This window comes from Takifugu rubripes, chromosome 7 (genome assembly GCF_901000725.2).
Source record: "Takifugu rubripes chromosome 7, fTakRub1.2, whole genome shotgun sequence".
In the NCBI taxonomy this organism is placed as follows: Eukaryota; Metazoa; Chordata; class Actinopteri; order Tetraodontiformes; family Tetraodontidae; genus Takifugu; species Takifugu rubripes.
In genome coordinates, this window is record NC_042291.1 from 9,911,745 (window position 1) to 9,921,417 (window position 9,673).

The 9,673-nt window shown below is 46.6% G+C and overlaps 1 protein-coding gene across 4 annotated transcripts in view; it reads left to right on the forward strand.

The window, feature by feature from the left end:
- LOC101069513 (CUB and sushi domain-containing protein 3-like) overlaps positions 1-2,066 on the forward strand; it is a 139,408-nt gene extending 137,342 nt beyond the window's left edge. For all 4 annotated transcript variants that reach the window (XM_029838295.1, XM_029838297.1, XM_029838296.1 and 1 more), the window contains one exon: positions 50-2,066. In XM_029838295.1, the coding sequence (XP_029694155.1) occupies positions 50-209 (160 nt within the window). In that variant the 3' untranslated portion in view covers positions 210-2,066. The remainder of the gene's footprint in view (positions 1-49) is intronic.
- Positions 2,067-9,673: the final 7,607 nt, after the last annotated feature.

Below are 9,673 nucleotides of genomic sequence, written 5' to 3' on the forward strand. Positions count from 1 at the left end.
TTGGGAAAGTGTCTAATGCACAACCTTTCTTGCTTCTCTCCCCCCCAAGAAAAACAGATAAAGCGCAGTACACGGGATGCTCCGTCCACGAGAACAACAACGGACAGGCCACGTTTGAGAACCCCATGTACAACACTAACACAAAGGCGGCCGAGGGGAAAGTTGTCCGCTTTGACCCCAATCTCAACACCATCTGCACCATGGTTTGATGTTTAAGTGTGAGTCAAAGACGGGAAGAATAGAACACACAAAGGTAACTTCTCATGGCTTCTTTACACAAATACACACAGTATGTCCCCGTTTCTGACGACACACAATAAAGACACAGAGTCGTCCAGAAACACAAAGCACATTTTCAGCAAGACTTTAATGGCATCAGAGGCAGAATCTCAGCGATTACTGCAAGATGGAGCACTCAGATCTTTCTGTGGTTCTGTGAAGAGAAGTGTTCTTTGCACTCTGTGAGTGTTTCTTTATGAATAAAAGAGCCTCGGGCATATAGATAAAATAGAGTATTTTATGCTCTGGAGAGAAAATATAGAAGGTTACTTAAAATGCCAAATGAAAAATGTATTTTTTCCTTCTTGTTTTTGAAAAAAAGACCACAGCCTAGATTGAGATGACTTTAATTGTGTTGCCGTCACCTTTATTCTAAAGAGTTATTTGTCTAAGTGGGGAACCTCTCGACTGTGAGTAGATCAATTTAAGCTTAAGTCTATTTTCCGAGCAGCAGGGTGTGTGACAGGACGAGGATGGAGAAAAGAACCCATGCGTCTGAGAACAGGGTCAGTGCTGCAGTCTGGATAAACATGGATGGTCAATTTTACCTCTTAATTGGATGGTGCCGCCTCCAGGAACAATATATGGCCGAGGATTTAATTACTGAAGGCAGCACAGCGCTCTGAGGGCCGTGGGGAATGCTAGGGCTTTGACTGAATCTCTGACAATTATATATTTTCATCACAAGACGTATATTCTTCAGTCTTCAGCTTCTTTTTTAAATATCTCAGTACAGCTCAGTGAGGCTGTACTGACATCCTAAATGTGATTCTAAAGCTGATTTATTTAGAGATATTTATTCTTAGTGTATCGTCGTTGCCCCCAAAGTAAAGTGAAATAGCCCCATTTAGCTTCTGGAGCCTCAAAGTAGGAGTTCCCAGCTCGGTGAGCTGAAGTATTGTTCAGCTCTAATTGCGTTCTTCTGCAGACAGACGTGCAGTCATCAAGTCAGAATGACCTGTCCTGCACTGTCCTGCACCAGAACAGTATGGGTGCTCCTGCTTTGACCCCCACCCCCCCAACAGATCGTGGTTTACTTGTGTTTGTGACGCATCAGCTTCTACCTACAAATGTACAGACCACACCAGGAATTTGCACAACATGAGCGACAGGTGTTACTGCAGTAGGCCGCCCCTCCTCCCCCCATGTTTCCAGTCATTACAGTGCCTTGAATATTGTATGGGCATATACGTTTAAGAAGAAATAAAAAAATAAAAAAAAGTTTTCCTGCATTGATAAAACATCCGTTGGTGTAATATCTACCTGCGCAGTTAGCCGAGCGGCGTCATCCTTTCATACCTGTGCATGTTGGCCAGCCGTGATGGGACACAGCGACCGCTGCTATCAGACTTTGTACCACTGATTCCTGTCCTCACTGTTTCCTTTTGTACATTTATACAGTTTTGATACTCGTGGCATTCTTCGGCGAGGCGTCCCATGTTCCCATATGTAATATATTTTGCAAGTTCGCGTTTCCTACGGCTACGAAAAGAAGCGCAAAACCTGGTCAAAAACCTGCGAGCCGCACGTCGGACTAGAGTAGAATGCTTTTAAATGTCCCACACAATCGTTCTCATATAAAAGAATCCTGCGTGTTTGAATATGTACATATTACAATACTTTTGTAAAGAGATATATTTTTTACGCAAGTAAAGCATTTGTAAGTTATTGACTATGTGTAAGATTTCCACATGTAAATGTCATGTAAGATTAAGAAATGTTTTGTATTTTTTTCTTTATCAGCAATGTATAAATCCTTAATTTATATATAAAACATAAAACTGTCAAATCCACTCTGTCTCCCCTGGCTTCATTTGATGCTGCTTGAGGTTCTTGAAGTTTGCCGCAGTGAAGGGTAGTGGGGGGGGAATTCTGTGGCGCTGGTACAGATTTTAAATGAGTTCTCCACCGACTGGTGACTCCTCGGTTTAGCTAAAAGATTAGCACTGATTTTGTCTCCATCTGAGGGACCCTGTAAACTTTAAAAGAGTGCGGCAGCGCACCGTGGCCGGTAATCCCTGCTAACACCTGCTCTGAGCACAGCTTTAGTCTCACTCTCTAAAACACATCATAAAAGAAGCGCAGAAATGATTGAAATCACACAGGAACCCACAGAAATGGCTGGGTGCTAATAGAAAAGCCCAGAAACATACAACTCTTATGTGAGGAAGCAGGATCAATCCCAAGCCAAAAGGAACGCGTGGGGAAAGGGAAGGGAAGCTCCCACTTCATGTGTCGTGGCCGTGATCTGCTATTGCGCCCTGGGCCGAGTGAGGTGAATCAATGCTGCCGATCATCACGCCGGGAAAAATGTGACGAGGTCAATTAAGAGAGCGACCTGGACGAAGCCGAACACGACTGGTGGGAACCGGTTTGAGTTCCAAGCCAGGTTAAGCATATTCTTTAAAACCTAAGCCTGGGATTTGTGTATGGATTAGACATATTTGCCGGAAGGATTTTCCATTGAAGTTACTCTGAAGTGCCGTCGAGCACATTTTACCCAAGGGGCGATGATGCAACATAAGTCGGCGCCGGGCGCAGATGCGGAACGGGCTCGGGGTGTTCTTTCACGCCGCTGTAATGCACTAAAAACAAGTTCTAAACACTCGGCTTGCCTCCTGTTTGCCCTGGGAGCGACGGGCGGCTCTATCGCACCTTCAGCGGGTGTTTGGGGGGGGGGGGGGTGCTCCCCTCGGTGGCGTGCTCCCCTCGGTGGCGTGCTCCCCTTTGGATGCTGGGGCAGTGTGGTAAGCTGATTTTACGAAGCCATTTGCTGTCTGGCAGCGTTGCCGTGTGGCCCCTGTAGAAGATCCATTCACAGGCGGGAGGCACCTCTGATGTTAGATGCCCCCCCCCCCCCCCCCCCCCCCCCCCCCCCGGCCTTCCTCCTCTTTCATCTGTGCTGTGAAATCACCCTGCAACACGGAGCCGGCTGTGATGACGCGGCACATGAAAGCCGGAAACGCCACTTGTTCTCCTTGGCGCTCTGCTTGATCCTGATGTTGATAGATTCCTCTAAGAGGTTCTTCCCTCTTTAGTGGGGATGTCTTCTGCTGCGGTGGAGGATGGGATCCCTGATCCCACCCCACCGCTCCCCCATACGCGTCACAGCATCACGTCGGTGCTTCCGTGGATCTTTTAGCTTTGTGGGTTGTCGATTGACTGACTGCTCCGTCCCTGGCTGCTCCCACCAATGAGCCAATCTCAACGGCCACATCTCCTCAAGATGGCGGACGCTCGCCGGAGGAGATGGTAAAATAACCGGAAGTGACGCAGCTCCAAGGGCTGCACCAATCCAGGGTGGCGGGTAATTGGGGTCCATTTTGCTTCACAAATGCGGCGATGTGAAAAATACATGAGCGTTTTGATATTTCCGTGGAACGGTTCAGGGAGCAAGACCTGGAGAGTGATCGGGCTTCATACAGCATTTTAATCTCCAGCTTGATGAATAATGTAATTTCCTCCATAACCGTTTCGGCTAAATAAATTTTTAACCCAGGGCCGAGTCACACGGGCATCGCACAATAGCCCACCGTAGATCGGGGGGGTTCTGCTCCTTCTGAAGTGATCTGAGATGAGATGTTAAACTGAGGTCAGCGGCCACACATCACGGATGACGGACGAGCCTCCTGTTTGGGATTTTGCCCACGCTTTCCTTCCAGGACGTTTCACTTTGGTTTCCCGGAAATTCTAGGACTTTTTTTAGTTTTTTATTTTCTCCCCATAAAGCATTTATCTATTTCCCCAGATGCTCCAACAAGTGCTGTGTGTGTATTTGATGTCGATAGGATGCGAGTTTCAGATCTTTTCTTTGTTGAACCTTCGCGCTGTCGCATTTTCTTCAAATGTTCAAAAATGATCAAACACAGAAGCTAAAAAAAATAAAATAACTCAGAGAAAATCCTTCAAGCACCGGTATATTTCTTCCATTAGCCTTTGTAACAACAAGAGTTACCTGATACAAAGGTCATTGGTTCCATCTCAGACCCCTCAGAATGCCAAAATAGCTCCAGAAGCCACGTCTTTAGTCCACCCCCCCTACGTGCACGTGTGAAAGGTTGAACATGGGGTGAAGTGGTCACAGGTGGCCAGAAAAGCTATAAACTGGAGTTGAGAATTCTTTGAAAGTTGTGTGCAGGAAGTATTTTGCTCCAAGGAAACGCGCGGTGATCTGCCATCCAAGAATATCCACTAAAATGCTTCATTCTCCCCCCAAAATAAAAAGCCCCAACATTTCCTCTCATTTACCTTGTGGACTAAAATTAGACTTGAGTGTTCTCTGATCTATTCCGGGCCGCCTCCTTCAGTCCTGTGGATCAAGGAAACAATTAGGATTCCTCTTATCACCGCAGCGTTTCCCTGTCAACACAGAGAGGAAGCGAGAAGCGTCAAAAAGCGATGCCAGAAGCTTCAGCCGTGAGATTCTTCTGCCGACGCAGCTGCTGTTATTAGAGTGACAACATGACTGACATTTCTGATGTGCACATCAGATCCGGTAACGATCGCTGCGCCCGACAGTTGCCATCAATACGCCTCTGTGGGGGGGGGGGGGGGGGGGGGGGGGGGGGGGGGGGACGTTCCCAACCACAGACATGAGGAATGATTTCGTTCCTGAGTGTGTAATGATGCTCAGCTGTGAAGACTGTTGGAACACGTAAAGGTTGACAGCTCCAGTCAGAGAAGGCCGATCACATAACTGTCTGTCTGTCTCTCTGTCTCCCTGTCTCTCTGTCTGTCTGTCTGTCTGTGATTCCAGTAGCGGAGGTTCTTTCTTTTATGACAACTTATAGTCTAGTTGCTCAGAGGGTGTCCAATTTAATAGCCCTCCCCTGTCATCAGCAATTAATTGTGGAAATTTTCTCAATTATCTTCTAATTCCGTGCGACAGGCCCCTGCGGGAAACAGATGTTTGATGCGAAGCGAGAGATTTTTGGGGGGAATTTGACCAGTCACTTCTGTCACATAGGTGAAAAAAAACACAAAAAAAACCCCGATCCCATCAGGCGAATCTGTGAGACGTCAAATTGAAGCCGCTGACGCGCAGCTTTAAAGACAGAGCGGCGTTCTTGTAATTTCATCAGCTCTCCGCGCCTCCACCAGAGCCACCGTAAAGAAAAACCACCCACGCTCCCTGAAAATCCCCCTCAGGAAAACATCAAGGAAGGAAAACTGCAACAGAAAACATGAGCCGCCTTTTTTATCCGCACTTTGATTTGTGAATAATTGGTCTGTTTCAATGAAGCAGCGCGCTGGATTCGATGTTGGGGGTTCGAGAGCTGCTCCACTGCGGCTCTGCGCCGCTTTTCTTTGCGCGTCCTTGTGTTTTGTTAGCGCGGTCTGACGGAAGCGCACAGAAGCTCTTTGGAAACGCGACTTCACGCATAAAACGCATCAGACAACGTGGCTCTTATGGTCTGAAATGCAGCATTTGTTCCATCAGCGATCCATCTCCAGATCCAAACAGTGGCTTCCTGTCTAATAATAACTCCTTTAGAGCGAGCATGTGACTATAGAAGGCTACGTGGGTGTACACTGACGCACAGGCAAATCCTCGTGAGTTAAACGCTGACACATAATCTACCAACTTTATCATCTCCATTAAAGGTCGTGTCATAAATCATGGAACGCTGACATTTTGATTTCTTATCGTGCGACTCGTTTTAGGCCTTGAAAAATTAAAGGACGGGGCCATTCCAGCCGCTTGAGCGCACCGCGGCCCGCAAATGTCCCGCAAGAGATGCGCACACGTTGTTCTGCCTGCAGCGGCTCCTTAAAGACGACGGCTTAAGTTGTCCATTAAATTTCTGCGGCTGCGCTCAGCGGGGATTTGTTAATTTCCCGCATTTATTTGGACTGTTATTCTCTTTCTTTCCTGAGTGTTTTGATGACTAACAATGCAGCTAACTTTGCCTCAGTGGGAGGAGAGGCACTAGAACACCACGTTTAAGTAGCCATTATGGGGTTGAATTGGTCAGGGTTCATTGGAGGATTGTTTTTGAATTCTGAAGTCAAGAGATGCAGGTTTTTGGAGTCTTTATTTGGGGTGGGGGGGTGTTAAACTATTGTTGTGGTCACACGTGATGGAACAAAGTCTGTGAAGGGCGTCTGGAGGCAGCAGCGATCTGGGCACTTTGCTGCCACTTTCTTTGGCTCTTTGCTACATTTGTGTTAGCTGACACCAACGTGTCGCAGCTCCTTCCACATTAGGAACATTTAGCCTGGTGAATCATATTCCAGGCTCCTTCCCTCTCCAGACATGGTCCCATCCCAGAATGATCTGAGTGTCGTTCTGAGCTCAACTTAACATCAGGGTCACAGGAGCCACACGCCTCCTATGCAGAAATTGACAGTAGGGGGAGAAATGTGGGCATCAGGCGTGGCATCGCATAATTGTTTTAAAAATTAGGCTTTTTTTCCCCCTGTTAGCGCGATGCTAACAGCTAAGGGTCCCGTAGCCTGCACTTTCATTACTTTGTTTATTTTCTGTCTCGATAATGCCCTCCGGTCCAAATCAAACAAAGAATAAACACGTCAGCTGTAACCAGATAATAAGAAATATTTCGACTTTTTCAAAACACGGCTCTGGGCTGTTTTCGCAGCACATTAAAACAATATAATGAACCGTATGTAAAATATTCCCCCCGGGTTTGATTAAATGAAGTCTTCCTGTAAGTGTTGGGTCAGGAGAAAGGAGCCATTTTAATGCCGGGGTGTAAATGTTTTGTTAGCAACGCGAGCGTCTTCTCTCGTCTACTTCAAATAAACTTTTTTTTTGCTGCTCCCTCTTATTATCGATGCTTTAGAACCATTGTAGCTTCTTCATTTCTTCCTTCCCATCTTCTAATCATGAAATCTCCCCAAACTGAGATCACCTTTTTAACCAAACAGGCCTCGACGTCAGATGGCGAGATCCTGACAGGTTGGCCCGAGGACGGCAGCGGCAGCCGTTCCCTCCCCCCCTCCCCTGTCAGCGCGGCAGCAGCCGCGGTGAAATGCCACTGTCAGTTATTGTTCTTGGGTTTTCATGGGTTATGTGAAACCCATTTTCTCCGTTTGAATACGCTCTGTCAGGGAAGAAAAGGTCCAATCTCCAAGCTTCTCTGGGCCAGGGTTTGACAGGAAACATCTAAAAGCAAATGGCAGCAGGGGCTCCTCCACAGATGAGATATCCATCAGCTCTCGGCCGCCTTCTGCTGTTACACAATGGCTTCATTTTCTTTATACGGGATTACAATTCCTTCACTCTGTCTTTGTTATCTGTCGCGATGGGTCGGATGTTGCTGCTGTGATCTCAGGCGTCAAGACGCTCCGTTGATGACATGGTTAGATGAACGTTGTTTCCATGATGGACGTGCTCATGTATGACCAAACACGGTCATACAAGAACTTGGTAACTTAGCAATTGTTACAAAATCTCTGCTTTAACTGCTACCATCTTCACGGCTTATTCGAAGCACCTTTTCCTGAATCGGCCCAGCAGCTGTGCAGCTTAGGGGCCGTTTTAAAGTTGTGTCTCAGCAAAGACAAGTGAGGGACAGCAGTGAAATAGACGCCCACTCCAGAGAAAAGTGTAGACTAAAGCTGGGTTTACCAGAGCACCATAGTGACCTTTGATTGACACACACTGTTGTGTGTGTTGACGCTCGGCAGTAGTTTGTGACTCCAGCGATGGAAACTTCCACTGGTATTTGTTTCAGTCGCCCAAGACCAGAATAGGGGATTCTTTAAAAAAAAAAAAGAAAAAAGTCAATATATCATCATTGTTATGAATTCCTGTCCTTCCATACCTTTAAATGTATGTCAGATAATTTTTGACAAATAATCTTCCAAAAACAGGGTTCCAATTGCAGAAAAACCATGTTCAGAGGTGATCTGGACCACATGAGGTCACGTGGTCCGAAGGCACGTTTACCATTTGCAGCAATAACACTGTTGTACATGCTAACGTTAACCTAAGTGTAGAAAACAGTAAAATAAATAACATTTCCCTTCTCTCCTCTGCTGCCTTCAGCCTTTTAACAGAGCAAATTTCTCTTCTTGCAGCAACACCAACAGACCCTGGATCTAAAATAAATCCCTTTAGCACAGTTAGCACAGTAGAATCACTGGGAAAAGTATCTTTTCAGCAGTGGGGACTCAGATGTTTTAGCACTCGGCACTTTTATGAGATATTGCTTTGGAAGTTGATCCATTACTAAGAACTTAGAAACACAAATTTAAAGGAAATACAGTCAGAAGCGTGTTTGTTTCAGCCTTGCAGGTAACGTAACAATTAGCCATGTTTCTTGTTGATGAAAAAAATTCCTCTGAAGACTAAAATTCAGTATTGCTGCGTTAATTGCAGACATACTGAACGCAAACCCTGAATCTAATAAGGATTAATATGTCCATTGTTTTGTGCTTCCTACAACAGTTGGGTAATATATTAAATCATCCGTGGTTAAATGGCATTTATTCACTTAATTATGTGTATTAGACTTTAGCCGAAGCGCAGCTTTTTCTCTCTTAGCAGCGCTTGACCATTATTTTATGTTAATTTCCAATAGATGTGATACGTAACTCCAGCGGTGGTGGGGGTGGTGTTTAATCAACGCCACTGCAGAACTCAGCAGCCATACATTCTGCAGAAATTCATTAGCAGCTACAGGAGGGCTGTAAATTAGAAATAAAGAGGCCTCTATCGACAGGGACCTCCGGCCCTCCACCTCACAGAACACCGTTTCAATTTTCCAAATACACCCTCCTGTTGCCTGAACTCCCAGGCAGCAGTAATTCACGACTGCGTGCAGCTGGAAGTGGAGCAACATGATGATTGCATCTCCCATCCTCTGGTGACACCGGAGCGCCGCTCTCCGAGAGCCGGCGTCCCAAAAGCCCTGAAGAGAACAAATCAATCAGACAAAACAGAGCTGTCACACTGTGTTTGCATGGAGATGGAGGGCAGATGGCGGCCTGTCTGTCTTGGCTCTGGAGACCCCTCCGTTCTCATCTTTGTGTTGTTTTCCTCAAATCTCTCCATTCTCTCCCCGCCCTGTTTACCCTGGTCTGGTGTGGACACATCCCTGTGCTCTGCACACGTTCCACTTCATGTGGCCCCGGCCCTGCTGTTTGGACAACGTGGAGAGAACGGGATCAGTGTTAAACGCAGCTTCACACTGGGCTTCGCACTGATTGCTGCGTCAACACAGGCAGGATTTCACATGCGACAAAACCCAGCTGAGATCTCCCCCGTCGGATGAGAGCGAGCCGGGCGCCATAGCTCCATCCGTGTTGACTAATACCGATCAGCAGGGAACAGCAAGAGCCCTTCCTTGTTACAGATAAGCTATGCGTCCCTGAAAATAGGTACAGCCTGTTCTGATTTGTTCCAGGGTTTGAAGGAGTTTTATGCAAC